This window comes from Tetrao urogallus (assembly GCF_951394365.1).
Source record: "Tetrao urogallus genome assembly, chromosome: 4".
NCBI classification, from domain to species: domain Eukaryota; kingdom Metazoa; phylum Chordata; class Aves; order Galliformes; family Phasianidae; genus Tetrao; species Tetrao urogallus.
The window spans coordinates 9270915-9292182 of NC_136817.1; the positions used below are offsets into that span (position 1 = coordinate 9270915).

The 21268-nt window shown below is 43.7% G+C and overlaps 1 protein-coding gene across 1 annotated transcript in view; it reads right to left on the minus strand.

Annotated features, from left to right (window-relative positions):
* SLC7A11 (solute carrier family 7 member 11) overlaps window positions 1–20467 on the minus strand; it is a gene marked incomplete at both ends in the record, with an annotated part of 54602 nt that extends 34135 nt beyond the window's left edge. Inside the window, 6 exons of the mRNA XM_079534292.1 lie at window positions 1043–1087; window positions 3557–3656; window positions 6225–6350; window positions 13794–13909; window positions 17568–17694; window positions 20197–20467. Of these exons, the coding sequence (XP_079390418.1) occupies window positions 1043–1087; window positions 3557–3656; window positions 6225–6350; window positions 13794–13909; window positions 17568–17694; window positions 20197–20467 (785 nt within the window). The remainder of the gene's footprint in view (window positions 1–1042; window positions 1088–3556; window positions 3657–6224; window positions 6351–13793; window positions 13910–17567; window positions 17695–20196) is intronic.
* Between the last annotated feature and the right edge of the window lie 801 nt (window positions 20468–21268).

Genomic DNA, 21268 nt, shown 5'->3' on the forward strand with positions numbered 1-21268 from the left:
AGACAACAGAAATCTGTCAGCCTTTCTGCCACCCTCATGTTTAACATCTTTTTTATATGTATAATTATTTTTAGGTCTCTCAGAAAAATACCGAAAGGCACCAGGCTGAGCTGAGTCTTGAAGAAGCCACCTAAAGCCCTTCAGCATGCTCCCCACTGATGGCTGTGTGTTGTTTTTTTTTTCTTTACACATCTCAGATGTACAACTTCATATGATCATACAGTGCTGGAGATGCTTTTAAACAGTTATTTGGTACCCAGTCACGTGTCTCATTTAAAAAAAAAAAAAACAAACAAACAACTAAGGAAATGACATCTATCTGATCATTTTTAAACAAGTAAATAATAATTTTTTTCCCTCAACCCAATTTGATTTGGCAAGATGTTTTCTTTAATTGCAGAGGTTAATATTGTTCTCCTATTGGCCACTTCCACCAAGGTGTATCTGTCAAAGCAGCCTCACCAAGTCAAGCTGTCCATAACAGGAGAGCTTTTCTTTTCACATTTTGCAGACAGGTGCTGTGAAAGATCTCATCTCTGGTTTGAAATAGACTCCCACCAATACTCCATGTTAGGCTTAATTGGATGGGATGCTGTTCTGCACGCATTCAAGCTCCTGCAACATGGGGACATCTAAAGCAAGAAGAACTAAGTATTGGATTAATATTTAAACATAGCAAAACTGCCAAATATTGCAGCAGAGAAGTTTCTCGGGCAAAATCTCCCTGACAGGATAGCAGCAACTTTCACTGAAAGAAGCCACTGATAGTTACTTGTATCCTGAGGGGGAGATCGGAGCCCTGGAGAGCTGCTTAGTTTTCTGCTCTCCGTGCACATGAAAGCAGAACACATAATAAGGTCACGACAGGCCAAAAATAGCAAATCTTCAAGTAGTTGCAATTCAAACGGATATCAGATCTGCTGGAAAGTAAGCAATTTGACCAGCATGCAGAATTTCTGAGGATTGCTATTTTTACAGCATTTTGTATTTTACAAATACCCTTCAAAAGTTTAAGAAAGAAAAAAAAAAAATAGGTACATACTTTTCAGGGTTTTCCACTTCTTCAGTAACAAAATTGAGGTAAAACCTAGGAAAGAGTCATAAATATATCATGAGGCCTCGGTAGATTTTAATTCTCTATTTATTTCACAGAGATTCAAGAAGATGCATTTAGTTAAGCAGTGCTGTTAATTCCGGCAGGCTCCTCACGCTCAGGAAGGGAATTCTCAGAAACAACAGCAAAGCAGAAAAAAAAGAAAAAAAAAAGACAAGGGCTATGTCATGTCACTGAGGGATAAAATCACATCTTTTCCCCTGGCACAGGCCAACTATGCTCCCCTTAATGCTACACAGACAGACCTGAAGATATGCACCCTCAAGTCTTTTGCCGTGTCGTGACCCAGCATGAAATTCCACACAACCAGTTTTGCCATCTCATCCATCCTCTTCAGCATTTGCTTCTAGACTTGCTACTGTGTGCAGCACAAAACAAGGAGTCAGGATAGTTCCAAAGAGAGATGGCTTCTGGCTAACAGGATCCCCAGGACATTTTTTGTCTGAGTGCTGCTACCAGGTTGAAGTAATTTGGTGGTGCTGCATTAGTCATTTTATTAATGCAAAGGCATGTTTCCTTGCATTCTTTTCTCTATTTGTCCTTTTTCTCTCAGCATTTTATACCCAGTAGTCCATACTTGCTCTTGGCAGGATGAGCTCACATACATAAGCAATACCACCTTTGTTTTGTACTTTAAAGCTGTATCATTAAAAGATAATAGTGTCACAGGCTATGCATAAATTTCTGCCTCCGTCCTGGGACACATCACCAGCACTTGCAGCACTCCTTCACATCCAGCTTATTGGATTGATTTAGCCCCATGAAACTGATAGTGCAAGGGTATTGACACTCCACTTAATGGTCTGCTCTTCTGTGCTCTGAGGCAATCAATTTGAGCTGGTGACAAAGACAAATAGGCAGCTTAGGAGAAGCACTAGCCAAACGAGATCTTTTCCTGCTAATTTCTTCTATAAGTGGCAAATCAGGACCATGAAATAAAAGTCAGAATGTGTAAGGGAAAAACAGAGATGATTTTCATTTCAGGAGGTTTGGAACGTCATGTGGAAAAAGGAAAGAAATAGGAAAGAAACAACAGCAGAATAGCAATCTTCTTGATGTAAGATTTCACAGTAAACCAACTCTGCTTCGGCAATGAATAATATTAAAGACCTTTTAAAGTTGCCACCATAGAAATGTGTACACCAAGGGCAATATTTTAAAAGTGAGAAACCATCATGTGTAAGGATGTATGAGACAGAGGTGGCTGTATCAGAGAAGGAAGAGGGAAGAGACTGTCCCTATAATGAGTTCAATTTCCTTGAGCCTTCAAAATGCCAGGCTCTTTTCTTACATATCTATCACAGATAAAGGCTGTGGACTCGCTCAAGTTACCCCCCCACCACCCACCCACCATTTAATATAAAAGTGCTGTTCAGTGCTTTAGTGTGCATGTTTATACTGCTCCTGCAACGGGGGAGTTACAGGCCAACAGAGAACTCAGATGCTGGTCCCATTGTCCCTCTGAATGAAATAAATACATTCCTTATCATTCGTTCCCCAGCTTTTGTACAAGGGAAAGAACTTCACTGCCTGTGAGGCTATGGAAGGGAAAAGGAAGACCTCCAGACAAAGCTATCTCAAAAATAAGCCCACGCTCTGCAGTCTTTTTGTTGTATATTGTAGTCTTTTTTTTTCATGCCACTGCTGCAAAGCACATCAGCACTGTGCAGAGTGGAGCCCTCGCTAAGCACAAACAAATCATAAGGTAGATTTGAAGTGTAGAAGCTTCTTTCAAACCAGCCACTACGTACTTTGGTGGGGAGAACTTAAAAGAAAGTTCTGAGCCAGATACTTGAAGGCAGATTCTCATTACTTTGCTCGCAGTGAATAGCACTTAACTTTTGTGGAAGCCAGTTGCACTTCTTGTTAAGTGAGGTCCAGTACTGCCAGAGCAGAAGCCACAGGAATCAGTGTTCTCATCTTGTTTTGTGGTCTTCACTGGCCTTATCAGAGTTTGCTTCTGATTCTAAAGTGCTGCTTTTACAAAGCAAAGGCTGAGGTCCACACAAGTGGGATGGAGATCTACAACTTTACATCAGTTGAGAGAGATCTTTTTTGTGTAATCATTGTCTTCTTCAACAAAATCTAATGCATGATTATTCCTTTCAGAATTCTATTAAAATACTTAGAATTTTAAAATGTTCATTTCTTGTTGCTTTTATTTCTAGCCTTGAGAACAGAAATACGTCTGATTTTTTTTTTTTAGCGTTCACTGAGTGCTTACATATTGCATATCGAAGAAGAATAATCTTTCCTTCTCAGAGCTGCCAGAGAGAAGCTACCGAGCATATGGGACAGCAGCAAGAGCTATCCTTACTACACGATGCTGTTTGGCAAAAGAGGCAGAATGTGCGACTCAATCTGCTGTATAAATAAATGCCTCTGTTAGTTCATATTAGTGCTTGCTTTGAGGACAAACGCTTATAGGTTTCAACAACTTACCAGCCCGAATAGGCGTACATTCCTGAATAGAAAGCAAGTGGTAATCCCATAATACTGGCATCATTCCCTGAAAAGGCATTTTTAAAGTGCTGTGTTTCTCCTGCAACATCAAAAAATAAAAAATAACATTGAAAAACAAGCTCTTTGGACACCTCCTACTTTAAAACAAATAAATATATCACACCATGGAACATTTAATCACCCAGTAGTTCACTGACTTCAAGTTCTGCCCTTGACCGTAATTTCTGACCCAAACCTCACAGCCAAATTTCTGCCAGCAACTGTAAAAAGTTCTTGTGGTGTCCTTAGCCATGTCACAGCAGAATCTGACCTGTTAGTTTATGTAAAGCCTTCTGAGTTTGATGACACTCACCACACTGTTGTCTCCAGCAGTGACATATCAACACTGAAGAGCAAAATGAGCTCTGGGGTTTTTGCTATAAACATTTCCCTTGTTCGTTAGCATTTTCTTCAAATGGAGCATTAATAGCACTTCACTTATAAGAAACATTTGTAAAGTAAACAAACCCAGTATCTTAAGTCTTCCTGTGACTGAAGTTCTCAGTATTTAGTAAGTTTCTCTTCTGCATTATAGGCAGCACTGTAGCTTATGCTGTAGCAAGAATCATGCTTCTCTAAATGCAAATGTTTAGACATTTTGAGAAAAGTGCAAGGCAGATAGCAGAAAAGGTGCAGGAATAGCTGAGCGCCAAAGATCAGTACCAAATGAGTGTGTGAAAACCAAAGTCTCTGTCCAAAAACATTATATATACCATGAGACTGAACATTCAGTAAAGATCTTTCCAATCCTTCGTCAACGGAGGAAGGTGCTGACAAAGCCAGTAGTCTTCCTGCTGGTGTAAATGCACCGCCTCTAAGGAACACCAGACATTCATCTTTCCTTGTGGATGGGTATCTGCAGCTGAACAATGCAATGGGGAGGAGGACCCATGCAGGAACAAAGCCTGCCTGGAAATAGTCCTCCAAAAATTGTAACAAACAAGTGGGAATTCTAAGATCACATTATGAGCTTTAAGGAGAATTCACTGAGATTTAAACGAGCAATGGTCAAACCCTCTCCTCTCCTCTTTACTGAGCCCTCAGGCAGAACTTCCACTGGTGTGTGGAAGTTTTCCTTTAGAAAAAGGAATTGGAAACGCTCTCTGAGGGATAAAGCCCGTCCAAACCTGGGTCTGGCCTGTTCGAAAGGCAAAGGGGCAGATAGAAACACAGAGAAAACATTTGCGCATGAAAGGACGTAAGGGAAGGCATGGCGATGGCCAGAAAGCAAGTGAAAAACATGCAAACAGAAAAAGTGAACTAGCAGAACGCTGCACAGGATCACCTTTATTTCAGAGACTATAGCTAAGGGCAGCGAGCCGCCTGTCCCTGCCATGCACTGAGCTCATGGCCAGAGCTGAGCAGCTGCCTCAGGTGGGAAAGAGTCTTGTGGGGCACCAGAGTGGCCTCAGGAGCTGGGCCAACGACTGCCATCATTTTTGCTAGACGAAGTCTGCCACCAATTCATTGAATGTGTCCTCCTTTCTGACTCACTGTGGTGAATGGCTCCTGGTGCTTTGTGTAATTATTATCTAGCTTTATTGTAATCAGAGAGAGTTGTGGCTTGTCCCCATCTCACTCCCTGCCATCAGGGCTCCACTGTAAGAGTCTCCACTCAGGTGGCTCTATGGGACCAGCAGAGCTTCAATGCCGCATGGCCTTATCCAAATGTCAGCAGGAAAAGGCTGCATACCGTGTCCATGCAGGATATTTTCACACTCCTTGCTCAGGTAGCAATGATCTGCCTTGTTTTCCTTTCTTACTCTTGGATAGGCCCAGACCATCGGTCTTTAAGTAGGACATTAGGAAAAACTTCTCAGAAAGAGCGATCGGGCACTGGAATGGGCTGCTCCACAGCGGTGGAGTCACTGTCCCTGCAGGTGTTCAAAAAACGTGGAGATGTGGTACTGAGGGACATGGTTAGTGGGAATGGATGTGTTGGGTTGATGGTTGGACTAGATGCTCTTAAAGGTCTTTTCCAATCTTATCAATTCTGTGATTCTGGTCTATGATATAGCTGCACGCTTTTGTTTTTCCATTGTAAGAAGTAAAGCAAGCATGCAGCTGAGCATGCTGGAGAGCTGCAGGCAGGGACTCTGTGAGAACAGCAGCTAGCTATCTTGTCTTCCAAGACAATATCTCTACATCATTCATTTCTCTCTGATAATGAATCATCACAGCCATTCCTACTTACTGGTTCAAGATTAGCACCCACAATTGGAACAGCCTCCGCAATAACGTTTCTTTCATACAACCCCAAATCTGAGCCCCTGTGACCACCACACCCCTGTGCTGAGGAGAAGCAGGCACCAGCACAGTTCCCAAAGTGCACACAGAATGCAATTTACAGAGAAGGGCAATCCTGTCACTGGCTTGGAAACCAACTCTATCTGAATAGTCTCATTGGCATGCAGAAGGAAATACCAGTTCATCCCAGTGTAGTTCCACCTCTAATCAATTACATGACAGTACAGAGCTCCAGTTGAACAAGCAGAGACTAATTAAGAGATTTTGCTGCTATAAGCATTATTTGGTGGAGGCAGGTGGGGGGAGACTGGGGAGGGTAAAGATAAAAGCACTTTAAAAGCATTTACTTTTCATTTCATACCTTTAATTAGCTGGATAACTCCGGGGACTATAATTATCAGAATTGCTACAAGCTTGCAAAAGGTAAGGAAAATCTGAATGCGGGCACTCCAGCTGACACTTGTGCTATTCAGGACCATCACTAGCGCTGCAAGAAGGAAAAGAAAAGTCAGAAAGAAATACTCATTCTGCTGAAATCACCACAAAACTCTCTGAGGCTGCACAAACAGCAGACTTTGCAGCGCTGAAAGAAATAATGCCCTGATAGTCTTCCCTATCTGCTGCCCTCCCACCCCTCTCATGTTTCCCTTACAGTTCCCATACTACTAAACGCTTAAGCTGAGCCCTTCTAGGACCCTTCCATTTCTCCGTTCTCCACTTAGCTCATTTCGCACCAAATTAAAGCTTTGTTTACCCAGGACTGTTAGCTGTTGGTAGGTGATGGGCTGACAGAAGCTGCCTCAGATGAAAAAAATAATAATTGCACAAGCCCTGTCACTCCAGATTTCTGTACCAGTGCCAGTTTGATTAGAGATTTGCATTTTCAGAAAACAGTAACAATTAATAATGACATTAAACTTTCTCACCCCCATTTAGGCCCCGCATGAATTTGTCACTCACTGCCTTGTTTACACCTCCTCCTTTCTCTCGCTATTTCCCCTCCTGCGCAGCCATTCCGTGGTGACACAGGAGGGACAGAGTGCAAGCGGCATTCCTGCCCACACTGCAACTGGTGAGGAAACCAAAACTCAGGTTGACACTTCGCCAAGCCAAGGAGCCCAGGGGTGAGGAGCTTCCCTGCCCTGCCTGCCCAACACACATCCCACTGGGCCCCTGCTGGAACTCAATGATGGGAGGTCCTACGGCTCGAGTGCCACTCATTCCAGTTTTCGTAAACAATTACCCTGGCAAAACAGAATCAATAAAGTAGCTCGCCTAAAAAAAATATTTACTAACTGAATGGAAATTGTGAGTCATTTCACTAGATAAAAATTCCTTTTTCCCTTCTGCCACAGGGAAAGGTGAGTGTGGCACGACAAGCCTGCTCATTGATCATCTCGCTCCTTCCATCGTGTGGAACTAATGAATTAGTCCTTCATCACAGCTTTTCCTTCTCTCCAGCCCTCCCAAGAGTGCTGCTCTATCTGCCTCATCAGCCACACAGCGCACCACAGGATGCATAGAATTGCGAGGCACTGTCTCCCACCAGACCCTGCAGGTTTGTGGGAGCTGGCATCACAAACCTGCCACAGCACAGGGCTCTGGCTGCAGAAACAGCTGGGCTGTCCCACGCCTTCTGTATTGATTCTGGCCAGTGGCAAGGCCAAAGTGTATTTATAAGCAATTCTCCCTTGAAATCAAAAAGATTACAAGAAAGACAGAGAGCTGTTGGAGAGGATACAGAGGAGGGACACAAAGATGATCAGAGGGCTGGAGCACCTCCTTTATGAACACAGGCTGAGGGAGCTGGGCTCGTTCAGCCTGGAAAAAGAAGGCTGCAGGGCGACCTCATTGCAGCCTTTCAGTACCTAAAGGGAGCCTACAAAAGGGAAGGGAGTCAACTCTTGGAAAGGGTAGATAACTTCAATACAAGAGGAAATAGTTTTAAGTTGACAGGGAAGATCTAGGTTGGATGTCAGGGGGAAGTTCTTCACAGAGAGAGTGGTGAGGTGCTGGAACAGGCTGCCCAGAGAGGCTGTGGATGCCCCGTCCCTGGAGGTGCTCAAGGCCAGGTCGGATGGGGTCCTGGGCAGCCTGGTCTGGTATTAAATGGGGAGGTTGGTGGCCCTGCCCGTGACAAGGGGGTTGGAGATTCATGATCCTTGCTTGAGGTCCCTTCCAATCTGGGCCATTTTGTGATTCTGTGAGAAGACTACAAGCAATCCAGAAAAAAAATGTAAACATTTTCTGAAATTTGTATTTGGGAAAGTGCAGGCCCCACACTCAAGTGAACAATTTACCAAAATCAACCAATGTTGTTGACCAAAGTCAACACAAACTCACACTATCACCTAGTTTTAAATTTGCACCAAAAATAAACAAACAAACAAACAAATAAAACCTTAAGGTTACAATATTTTTCCATTCTGTATTTTACCATATTTTAGCATTTTCTGAGTCACAGCAGTAGTCACACAAGTATCACCTGGACTTACAGTCTCATTTGAGACCCAAACACTTTTTTGGTTCATTAAATCCTTGTGTGCGTATATTTAGAAGGAAATAGAAAATCCATGGGGCCCACCTCATTACTCTACTTTCCCAACAGTACGTTGATGCAATTTCACTAACTGAAACATTGAAAGCTCCCCTTAATTCACTGCCGAATAGCAGTGCTCACCGAGGCTCCCTCTCTTTCTTAGGGCTCGATCACCAGGAAAATAGGGTAGAAAAGGCTAACAGGTCTAATCATTCAAGCTTAGTATATTAACATATTTATTTAACCAACAGCGATTAAGCTACTAAGAAATCCCATGCCATAAACAAGCACTGACTCTTTTCAGATTTCTTGCAAAGTTCATTACAGTGCCTTTTACTACTCCACAGGACAAGCCCAGGAAGGGACCAGGCTACGAGAAAATGTCACCTAAGAGTTCCAATCTCAGGAAGAGATCTGTGACTTGACATCTAGCATACTTAGAGTTCAAGACCCCTGCAGCAATCAGTCTGCTACCCGACCTGTGGCAGAACAGGTTATGTGAGCATCTTCACCCTCCTTGAATGTCATTAATGCATCGCTTTCACCCTCCAGATATGAGAATGTCATCAGATGGCAAACTAGAATCAACATCAATTTTGATCCACTCATCACTCTGCTTGCTCGTCAGCCGCACACAAATCACAAACCACAAATCTGCCTAAGAGCCGCAGTGGCTTGAAAGAAAAGCACCTAGAGCAATGTTTCTGTGAAGACAACCTCCACGTAAGCAGGCTGCTAAACTTATCCCATCCCTGCCCGCAAAGTCAAACCAGCAGAGTGCTTCAGCTGAGGCTTCTTAATGAAATGGAGAAAGGAAAATGCACACAGCAAGGATCTTCATTTGACTGGAAAGGTAAAAGAAGGCTATGCTTGCAGCCAATCCAGTGCACAGCGCCATTAGTTTGGATGGTCCTCCAGAAGAGCAATTCCCTTGCAGAGTTGGGCAACTGCACAAATGAAGATGGAAATTTTATCTTGGGTCTGCAGTCATTATCAACAACACACTTCTACAAATAGGATATTGCAGGGATATTTCAAGATTGCAGAGTCTTTGATACAGGATCACAACAAAGATCAGAAGGACATAGCAAGTCCCCAGACAACAGGACAGTAAAAGCAGGACTCACCTCACAACTGGTTAGCTAAAAGTCAGGTGGCTGGTCTGCCAGCATCCTCCGAAAAGACATTTACCTCCACAGGATGATTAATCACCCATCTTTCAGACGCCTAGTAAAGAGAACAGTTGCCTTCAGGAAGGATATACCCCTCCCCCCCCCTTCCTTCACTAATTTTAAAGGGAGCTGAGGCAACCGGATATAACTAATGCCTAACTAAAAGTGAGATGAATCCTAATCTACGGGACTATGGAGAGAGAACAAACAGGGTTTGTGAACAATTGGTAACACTAACCATGTTGCTTTGCACAATCCTTACCCTTCACACAGCCACAGCTATAAATGGATAACAACACCTGATGGGAGAAGCAGCAGCAAGCATCCCAGCCTACTTTTCAGGAATACCATTGCCTCAGCGGGAAGCCAAGGGAGCTGCCTTCCCTTGACTTGTCAGGCTGTTAGGGTTAAGGCATTTACTCAAAGCAAAAAGTATCCTTAGGTTGTGGCTTTTAATGCACCAGTTAAAATGAAGTCACAGGTGGCACAAAAGCACCCATCGGAGCAGCTTTTGCTATTCCTACAGCCCAGTGATGTCTTAATTTAAACCACTTGTCTGAAAACTGTCAGCAGGAGAGAGCAGTGTCCACAGCATCTGCCATGAAGGTAGAAAAAGCAGCTATTGGCTCCCATGTACATCCACAATTGATGCCAACAAAAATTCCCAGAGTATCTGCCAGCAAGCCCTGACAGATCTGTAGAGCTGACCTTGATTTCCAAGCACGATACGGCTTCTGTCTAGCAGACACGACTTGAGTAATTTGGTCTTTTTGACAGACCTCCAAACACAAAGAGAGGAAAAATTACATATTTTACCCTAAATGTGCTTGACTGAGTTGAAAAACTTTACGGATGTAAGAGTTGGTAACCTGCTTTCAGTTTCACAGTTCTTTACCGTTGAATCCTGTTTATTTGACTTCTGATATTTAGACCAAATGAAAAGATTAGAACTGGCTCAATTAAGGCTGCGTGCCATTCAGGCTATACATCAACAACACAGTTCAATATGTTCACACAGCATAACCTCTTGCTCACTATTACAAGTAAGCTTAACTTTACGAAAAGAGTTAAAAGATACAAATAAAGCAAAATTTGAATGTAGATTTCTATTTTTCTTTTGCACTGCCTGTCTCCATGCTTTGTAAATGTCTTCTTCGTTGGGAAAAGCAATAAACACGAAGAAGACTTTTTGTTTAAAAAAGTAAGAAAGAAAAAAAGTACCCATGACAAAAGCACCATAGCCTGGAACAGAAAATTTGCATCTACAGCTCAGGACAGGTGTGATTTTAGGGTGAACTTTATGCACAGCACATCTTTGCTCCTCTAAATAACGAATAAAGACAGAAATATTTTTACAAGTCACCATCTCCCATGGTTCCATTTTAGTTTTCATATGATCTCCATCTTCTCTGCAGCACCCTTTTTCCTTTTGCATCACAGAGACAAGGAAGTGGAACAGTGGGAGAGGAGTGAGCTATGGCCATTCTGCAAGCAGTGCTTTTCTGCAGCTTGTTGAGAGTCAGCAGCGTCTGCCACTGCCATCTTAATCCTGCCTGCATCCATCTCAGGCAACCTTTGCATTGCAGTTCAAAAGGAACTCTCATGAATATCAGTCTTGGCCATGCACAATGTTGGTATGCCGTATTTCACTGCTCCCCCCTTATCTCCCTTCACAAACCTGTCCTGCTGACCATAAAGAGGAAAGGAAGAAGTGCCCTCCATATTCACTCTATGTAACACAAGGAATAATAGGCTTAAATTGGAGAACAGAATGTTTAGATTAAAAAGGAAAAAATAAAAAGAATAAGAAAAACTTTCTTGCAAAAAGGACAGGAAAAACTGGGCTACAGCACTAGGTAAGGTGTAGGAACTCACCCCTGGAACTGTGAAGACCGCTGCAGACAAACATCTGTTGGGAGCTGTTTAGAGATGCACTGATTGTTTTTGGGGCAGGGGACTGCCTGGAGATTTTTCCAAATCTCTTCCTTCCCTTTGTAGTATGATCAGAAAATACAGGATAACACTACAGAGTAAAGTTTCTTTCAAGGACACAGGTTAGTGATGCTTCTTACTACCTTCCTCCCCATGCAGTAGGTATATAGTGAGCACTCTGCAGATGTAGACGGTAGAAGGGACCAAGGGTGGACAGGATGACAAAAAGCTCGTAAGCTCATATTTTCATTAACTCAACAAAATCTCCGGTGGAAGTAAACACTACCTTTGCCACCGTTAAATTGGATTATAAGATCTTCAGGGATCCAATGTGTCTGTGCAGCTCAACATCTTAATCTCACCTATCACTCTGCCTACCAGCACAACACAGAACATTCATCACAGTCACCACACCAGCTAATTCTCACAGCGCAAGAATAACAGCTGTATGTTCTCAGATAGCTTAGCCCAGAGTGCAGCATCGGATCAAAAAACTGCCACAAAGGAAAATCCACTAAACAGCACAGTGCGAAGAATTACAACGCAGCCTCAGTCTGACAGGCCCCCGCTTTTCTCAGCACCGTCCCAATCACAATCGCAAACTTTCTACCAGAATCTCTCGCTTCAGTGAGACAGCAGCACATCCTACCTGCTCTGCACAAACCCTCGGTCACCATAGGAACAGGCTGCTGTGAACTCCCATCTCCCTTCAGGGTGTAATTATTCCAGCGTATTTCCAACCCCCCCCCACCGCCCCGCAATGTTACTTCTTTGCTTAATTACTTTGTGTAGCCTCGGTTTATCACACAGATTTTCAATTAAATTAAAAGCAATAAAAATCTATTTCAAATTGTTCGCTTATTGTGCTTGAATCGCAATGCACTTAACAAAACACTTTTAATGGACTCCTCACTTAACATTCCTTCTGTCTCAGTGACCTTGAAGTTACTGAACATCTGTTTCATCCTTATCTTTCACTGAAATATTTTAGACAGATGTAGCCATAAAAAGTCATTGACCTCGAAATTCAAGCCTTAATTCAATTATTCCTATGAAACCTATAGTTTGTGCATAATTAAGTCAGAAAGAAATGCGGTCACACACTGATTTTTTAACACTCCTGGCAGAAGAGAGCTCTTATCAAGAGAGCTCCTACAAAAAGCCCCAGTAACCTGGAGACCGAAAATTTCCATGTCAATTGAACTCTCTTCCCCAAAGAAAGAAAAAGTCATCTGAACCTATTATTGTGCAAAATTAAAGTGGTCCCCTGCATGCCTTTGATCATTTTGCATGTCTTAATTCCTTTTTTTCCAGCCCTTTTATTTCTGATATGTGCACTGGCCGAACTGAAAGGAACAATCTGTTACTAATTACTCCGATCTGCCCTGCACGCTCCTCCCAGCACAGCTGAGTGTGTGTGTGTGTGTGTGTGTGAGAGAGAGAGAGAGAGAGAGGAGCATCATCCACGATCACTGCACAAAACTGGAAACAAATCTCTCCTGCTGCATGACTCTAACTCATTCGCACCAGGACCGTGCCTTCCATTTCACACAGCTTCACACGCTGTCCAGGCACACCAAGGAGCCCAGGGCTAGCCTCCCTCCTGCCATCAACATGTTTTACTTCTCGGTGTCCCCAAACAACCCCTTTACACTAATGGTGAAGTTGGAAAGAGAAGAAGCTACTCATAATAAATGAGCATTTCGAGCCAACCGCTCACCCTGCTCCCCAAGTCATTTGGGCTCCTGCTTCCCAAACTGTGAGTGCCTCAGTAAGTTTTATCACTGCACAGGACAGTGGGGGACTAAGAATGATGATCTCATGTTGTCCGTGCTCCAGTCAGGAGCGTTACATCTCTTCATGGCATCATACTTGGCAAGTGCTTGCCAAGGTAGAGCAATGCCCTTAAAATCAAGTAATCATTCTTCTGTATCTCTGGCACTGGCTCGTCATCTCCCAGGGACTGAAATTGCTTCCACAAAAGTAATAAGAGTTCTGCCATTAATTCAAGTGGCAACATAATCAGGCTTAGCAATAGATCTTTTTCTGCCATTAATAAAATCTGCTCTTCTTTTCTGTTTTTGTTTTGTTTTGTTTTTTTTACTATTACAGAAACACACACAGGCAAAAAAATCACACCAATGCCCTTGGCACTGGATGCACACTCACTCTGCAACCATTGACAGCCAACATCTACCTTTTCAGTGTCTGATTAACTTTTTTTTTTTTTTTTTTTTAAAATTTACATCATTTTTACTCTTTCTGACAACTGAAATCAGATACTTACTGATGCCAACAGCTGTAATAAGTTTAATCGCAAGTTCTGGGATTTCGCACTGCATAAAGAAAGGTTCCAAAATGTAGCGTCCAAATGCCAAAGATATCACTGCTGTGGCAGCAGGGCTAGAGCAAAAAGTAAGAATAGGAAAAAGAAATCACAAAATTGATCAGCAATAGCATGTAAACAATACTCATCTGGGATCACACTGTAGCATTATTATCACAGAACCACAAGGTGTACCCAGCTTTGGTGCCTGTTGGCAACTACGGCACCACGGGCCATGATTTCTGAGCATAACAGATAACCAGTGTGAAGCAGCCATACAAAGAAAGGAGATGCATCAGTGCAAATATCCATTCCCATGCTCGCAGTGAACATGGCCAGATTTAATTTGCATAGGCAAATTAAAAGTTTAATAGTTGTTGAAGACTGAACTGTGGTGGTGAGATACATCTCACCCCTCATAGACAAACATATTAATTTCAATGAGGATGAGAACTCTGCTTCACTGAAATAGGAATCACAAAATTAAACCGAGTCTGTTACTGAAGTCTGAGACAATATAAAAGATGAATGAAAATGGCATCTCCTAAAATGCAAACACTGCTTAAAATGCATGTTAATTTTATTGACAAACAACTTTCCAGCACTGTGGCAGGGAAAATCCTCAAAGCACGGAAAGCCCCTTTCGTACAACAGAGGAACATTAATGAAAGGCAGGCAAGCCTGTTGCATTTCCCAATCTGAAATGATATCCCTACAGCCTTTCTCCTTGAGACCAGCTAAGTATTTGCCACAAGCCTTCACATGTTACCTTCTACTGGACAGATCACAGGATCTGATCTCCATCACACTGCTACACACAGCAAGGAGACAAGGGGCCTCGAGGGATTTTTGAGTGAAACAAGAGTCCCTGCAAATTTGTTATGAAAAATCTACAGCATTTAATAAAACAATGCCTTCAGTGCAGAATATACCTCTCCCAGTTGAATTTTAACTAAAACACAGTTGCTAAGAACTGTGTGAAAATACTGCAGAGAAGTTGTTATTGTTCACCGAAATCCTAAATTGGATTTCCCACCAGAGAGTTTTACCTTTAAACCAAAAAGAGCCACAAACCAACCAAAGTATCACACACTGCTTTGGACAAAACCGCTGGGAGCAAAGACCTGAAGCATCTTCCTAAGAACCTTTCCACATCAAGTGAAGGCAGACAATAGCCTGGGCACTTGTCTATCCATCCATTTGCTGCCTTTACCTATCTAACTGACATAGGCAGCTCACCGGCCTCCAGCCCTCATGTTCTGTATCTGCCCAGTTTGAAGTGGCCTGGATCAGGCAGAAGAGCAGATCTCTGAAGTTTTCCCAGGCTTGCCTCCTCAGCCTCAGGTCCTTCCTCCAGAACCTGGATTTTTCCCTCTTGTTTTAAGGAAAATCTAGCTCCACACCATTCACTTTTAAAAACAAAGTTTGTTAAGGTTATATCTTTAACAAATAGCTAAGTTTCCCGGCTTCTTAAACTGAAGAGATACTGCTGGCAGTGCATTTAGCCAGTTGAGGTCAAGGCTGAGGGAATGGGGCATTTTCCTTTTGACTGCAATCATAAGGATCAGCAGGCTCCTAACAGCTGTGTGCTCACAAATGCACACAAAGCAAATTAGCAGCTTTCATTTAAGGGCAAAGAGAAAAGAAAAAACCTGAAGAAGAAAGCCAGTGGGCAGGGGCAGGCAGAGGGCTGGCAGCACACGCTGCAGGCACATGAGTCACCTCTTCAGCAGCATGCTCTTACCCAACCTGTGGGTAATCACCAGATCCAAGTGCTGCAGACAACTCATTCACTCACCCTCACTTGTTTGAGAACCTGTCGTTTTTTTCTTCTTGTTTGTTTGTTTTTTTTTCTTAGTACATAGTGCACCTGACTGCTGAGAGAAAAGGTGCTCCCACCTGTATTGGATGAGGAGCATGGGGCGCTTCTACAGGCGATGCTAGCATGGTTTACTCAGTATGTGGACACAGCTACGTGTGTCTTAGACCATAAAATAGTGGCTGTAAGTATATATGAGAACGGAAAATGTTTATTTTGGTTGTGGGCATGAAAATCCCGCAACCATTAAGAGGAAAAAAAGGCTGAAGTGAGAAGTGTATGTGCAGCGTGCAGCTCGGCCCCCTGACAATAACACCGCTATGCACCAAGGCTCAGCCCCTTTGTGAGCTGTAGCCAACTAGTTTGCCATGCCAGAGTCAGCCCTAAAACTGTGCCCAGAGTTTTGGCAGTGCCGCTCTGAACACAAGTTACAACAAGTCCATCTCCCTCGCTGCCTCTTGGTTTGGATGATTAAAGGACCCACTGATGTTCTTTCCCATGCAACGTGATTATTTACTGGGTGTGGGGCAGAGTGCAATGACTAAGAGTATTTTGATGGCACTCCTGGGACGCCGTCGTGTGTACAAAAGAAATGAAAACAATAATCGAGGAGAGGAACTGACAAGGTCTGGTTTCTTGTGGGTACTCATCCTAGGAAAAGCATCCCCTCGCCTACTAGGGTGCAGGTTAACAAGGGGATTTCTCACATGACTCTCCTTTCATGATTGTGTAAGGGTATAGCTACGTTCACACCACTGCCTCCCTCGATGAAAACTGTAACTCCGCTTCCTCCTGCTGGTTTTCTTTTCAGAAAGCATTTAATAAGATTAAGGGATCCACTCTTTTGTCACGTTCGATGGAGTTTATTCAGAGGTTACGTATGAGTGAGTAGGATGCAAGGGCCCATCTGACACACACAATCATTTCCTCTGGAAATGAGATAAGGATTTACGGCTTCATAATGAGTCAGCACTGTTAGCGATTTTAAACTCAACAGTCTGTGCTAGAACTCATCAATATTATGTAAACATAGCTGCGATTTGTGATGAGGCTTGTGCATCGGTGACTCATTTGCTCGTATCAGAAGAGAAGGCAAAGAAGTGCTGATTGGCCTAGGGCAGGAACGCAGCATTCCTGAATTTATGTCACACAAATGAACTGCCCTACAGCTCCAGTAATACTGTAAAATGATATATGTATTTTTTTTTCCCAAACAGGCCACATTTTAGTTCAACAAAAAGATCAGTTTACATTATGCAAATTTATTTGCAACAATCTAGTCATTGTGCATCTTCTTGTTGTAATTTCCCTATACAATGTCAAGGGCTGTATCAACCACAAGCATACCACCACATCAGTACTTTGGGCATTTCAGATACATAAGGACTCAATGTTGCACTATTTGGCCAACTTTCTTCTCCAACACAGCATGACAACAACAGATGGGGACCAGAATTGACATCTAGAGAAGACACAGTGCACCCAGATCTCAAATCTTCTGGATGACAGCCGTGCCAGGAGTTATTTCTGTATCCACAGACAACAGAGACTGCTCCAAAAACCAACACCTCGGCTTAGAAAATGTAAAGGTGACATTCCTCTTCCACTATACTTCATGTAGACATGGGTATTAACATCAACGGATGTAGTAAGCTTAGCAAAATCAAAATAAGTCACTGAATTTGTGTGACAGACAGCTTTTGTAGAATCTCTTTTTCTTCCATACATACACATATGTCTTTTTGAATGTTTCAACGGTGAGAAGCAAAATAGCATTGTTAAATTGTCTGGAGCAGCCACACTAAAAAACTTAGCTAATAGATCAAGATATCTTTGATTTCTTTTGTGCTTCACATAGTGGAGAGTTTTCATCATGACTGAGAAGCGCTGTGCCACAAGAGAAGCAACAAACTTACCGAATAACGAGCAGTTCCACCCAGACTCTCACAAAAGCAGGCAGCGGGCCAAAGGCCTCCAGGATATACGTGTAGTGACCACCAGATTTCTTAATGCATGTTCCCAGCTCAGCATAGCAGAGGGCACCTGTGAGAGTGAAACTGAAGCATCACAAGAGACATCCAGAAACAACTTTCCAAGCATCTCTAAGGTGAACAACCGAGCTGCTATGGTTACGCAACAACTTCTGATACATTCTAATCCTCCATATTCTTTTTTCAAGAGGCTTAGAAGTTCCATGTCATTCCGGGGGACTTGTGTAAGCCATGGCACGAAGTGTTTACAAGCAAGGTGCTTCTTACTCATCCACACTGGTGTGGCACAAAGTGCTGCATCATGCCAACAGTGCAAAGCCCTCTGACACATAGTTGTGAGCTAATATTGCCCGGCGCCATCCAACCTGCCTCATCCTTGGAGGAAAGCCTGAAAATGGCATTCCCCTCCCTCCTCAGCCACAGGAAGAGCAAGCAACTGGCTCATGTTTGGAAGCAGGAATCACAGATGGAGGATTTTCCTCACTGGTACCACTGAAGTCTTGCACACCAAACTCAGGGAGTGGCTTAGCTCTATCAGCATTGGATTTCCCAGTAAAGAACAGCTCCCCGAGGAGATGCTCAAGGCTGCTGTCAGCATGATGCTGACATTACAGAGCTGTAACAGCATACTGTGACCATGCGTGATCGCTGGTCCTCATTCAGCCTTACAGCCTGTGGATTCTTCATTCCATAGGCAAAGAGGGCACTGGGTCTGCTCAATGCAGGCAGCCCTTTTTGGAGGAGCCACAAGAAAACCAGTTTGTAAGCACTGCATTACACAAAGCATTACACAGATCAGCAACATATGCAAAGCCTTTTCCCTACCTGCTTTTATGCTGCTTCATGTTAAGGTGAAAACTACAGTTTTCAAAACCGCCCGACACCAAGCCCAAAGAAGCCGTAAGACTTTACAACACATTACATCCTCCTTTTGCTTTGTTTGGGGATTTGCAAAAACATGACAGCTTTTATCCAATCATCTTTAGCTTTCCCGGAAAGGTACTTAAAGAAATTCTTAGAGCCACATTAAAAAAAATATATTCATGGGCTTTCTCTTGCCAACCTGCTCTGGAGTGATTTGGAATGAAATCAAACCATGGTTTGATACATATTGCACAGACAGCCTCAGCAAGAGCCCAGGTGACCTTTGTATGAGGTCTTAAGTCTTGTAGGAAATGAGAAACATTAATGACAAAAATATTATGAAATAACAACTGTAGCAGGTCCATTTAGACGGAAGAGGTAATACCTTTTACTGGACCAAATGAGACAGATCTCTGAATGTTGAGATCTGGAAAACACCAAGGAAAAGCCACCTGATTTTTTTCCACAGACTTTACTTCACAGTCAGAAAATTCCTACTGTTGAAGTGAAAGCTAAATAAGAGATGCTTAAGCAAATTCTGTTTGGACTACACCTAGAGACCAGGTTCCTATGCCAGGGTTATGAATTGTATTTGAGGTGTTTCTTTACAGGGGAATTTTTGTTACAGGCAGGACTAAAAAGTTTGGACAACAAAACATGTTGCACATTGTGCCAATACAATTAACATCTGACCAGAACAGGTCCTAACTTTCTTGAAACATCTGTTTGGCTTGGGTGGACTTAGCCTCCAAACGCTCAATGCTGCTTTTAAGCTCAGAGCCAAGTTACACAGGGTAGCATTTGCACATTCCACCTATTAGACAGACACGTGTTAGCCCCTATTTGTCCTCCCTACCTCGTGCCAGAAAACAAGTCGTTTCTGTTTTAAATAAAGCCAATGCTCATGTTATTCCTCCGCTTCTTTGAGATTAACTCATTAAGGAGGTCAATGGACCCTCTGTCCCCCAGGAGCCAGGGTGGGGTTTTCCGCTCTGAATGGGGCTTTGTGTACAGAACAAACCACCCAGCATTCCTCAGAATGTAATATTGTTAAAAAGAAACACAGCAAAATTAGTAAAAACTGCCACAATGGGCAGGCCAGCCATAAAACTCATTTTACGCATTTGTTTCTGCTGCATTCATCCTCGCAAGCCGAACTTTTCAAGGCACACTGCAAGCTGGGAATAAAGTGAAAAGCAGTAACATGAGACAGGGGAGAGGGGCTGTTGGTGTTACTGCTCTGCTCCCTCTCATACCAACACAGATTACACCCGGTGGGAGTTATTCCCTGAGACCTTGACTGAGCCTCCAGGGAACCAAGCAAAGCTGCCTCAACAGTTTGCCCCGCACGCCAGCTGCCAGGGGCCTCACAAGCAAGCTGTGAGCTACTTCTTACAGCCAGAAAAACAGCATATTATATACAGCACAGCTAACGGGAGAAAGCGGGCACTTGCTTTTTTCTTTAAGGACCCATGAGAAACAACCTGCACTCACAACCTGTGCTGACACAGTGCCGGGTGACAGGGATTGCGGACTGCTGTGCCTTGCATGCAGCTTGTTGCAGAGCAAAAGCCTTCCACGGCCCCATTGGTCCTCGGGCTCCATGCTGAGCCTTGATATCCAATGGAAAATCAGACAAAAAATAGGAATAATCCCCTCCAGACCAATTGGAAGCATTGAGCAGACTTACCGAAAAGCGAGAGGATGCCGCATGCTGTCCAGACCATCAAGGACATGCCCACGCTGCCCGTGTTCTTCAGGATCCCCTTGGGTGAGATGAAGATGCCAGCTCCAATGATAGTGCCAATGATGATGGAGATCCCCCTCAGCAGCGTGACTTTCTTCTTCAGTACCACCTTCTCCTGAGGCTGCCTGCTGTCCATGGAGGGCAACCTGCCGTTCGGCTGCCCCTGCAAGTAGCTCCCATTAGACACCGTCACGACAGCAGCTTTCCTCACCATGCTACCGTGTCACCAGAGTGCTGACAGCGAGCGCAGCCAGAAAGTTCACAAGCTTTTCCCTCTCTCAGCCTCTTCCTCCGCCGCCTCTTATCGGCGGGGTTGCTTCTACGTGCAGGTAGAGCTCTGCTCTGCCCCGCTGCCTGCCAGTGCTCGCAGCACCTGCACCCTCACCCTGCCCACGGGCACTGCCCTATCGTTGGGAACCAGCTCAGCTTCCGCGTGGACCTGTATTTAAGCTCTTGTCGTACCAAGTTACTCCAGCTGAATGATGATGCAAATTCTCCAGGTTTGCATCAGCCATTTGAGAAACCTCTGGCATTACTCAGCACTTTTTTTTTTTTCTTCTCAAAGCGTAGGGGCATGTTGCACAACCGACCTGAGCGTGGTAGGAGGAACAAAGCCTTCACAGGAAACCCAGCCCATCGAGCTCAGAACATCGCCGCCGGCACCCCCAGACACGCTCCCCAATTTTTTAGAGCAACTTGTATGCAGAAACAAAAGCCTGCCGAAACACAAAGCGTGTCGGAGCGCGAGGGGAAAAGAAATCAAACAGGATACGTCAGCTCTGGGTCTGATCCAGCTGCTTTTTCTCTCAGTTCTCTTAGTGAAAGTTCAGCACGCAGGGCTGAACTCCTCGTCTTGCTGCAGTGGGTCAGCCTCTGCCTACCTGTGAGCTTATGAGAACTGTCTACACCTACCTAAAGAACACATACAAACCCCTGTTAGCCCGTGTTGCCAGGCAACACACCCAAATCAGACTGGTGAAAATCTAGGTTATTTCCCCAGTACAGTGATTTTCAT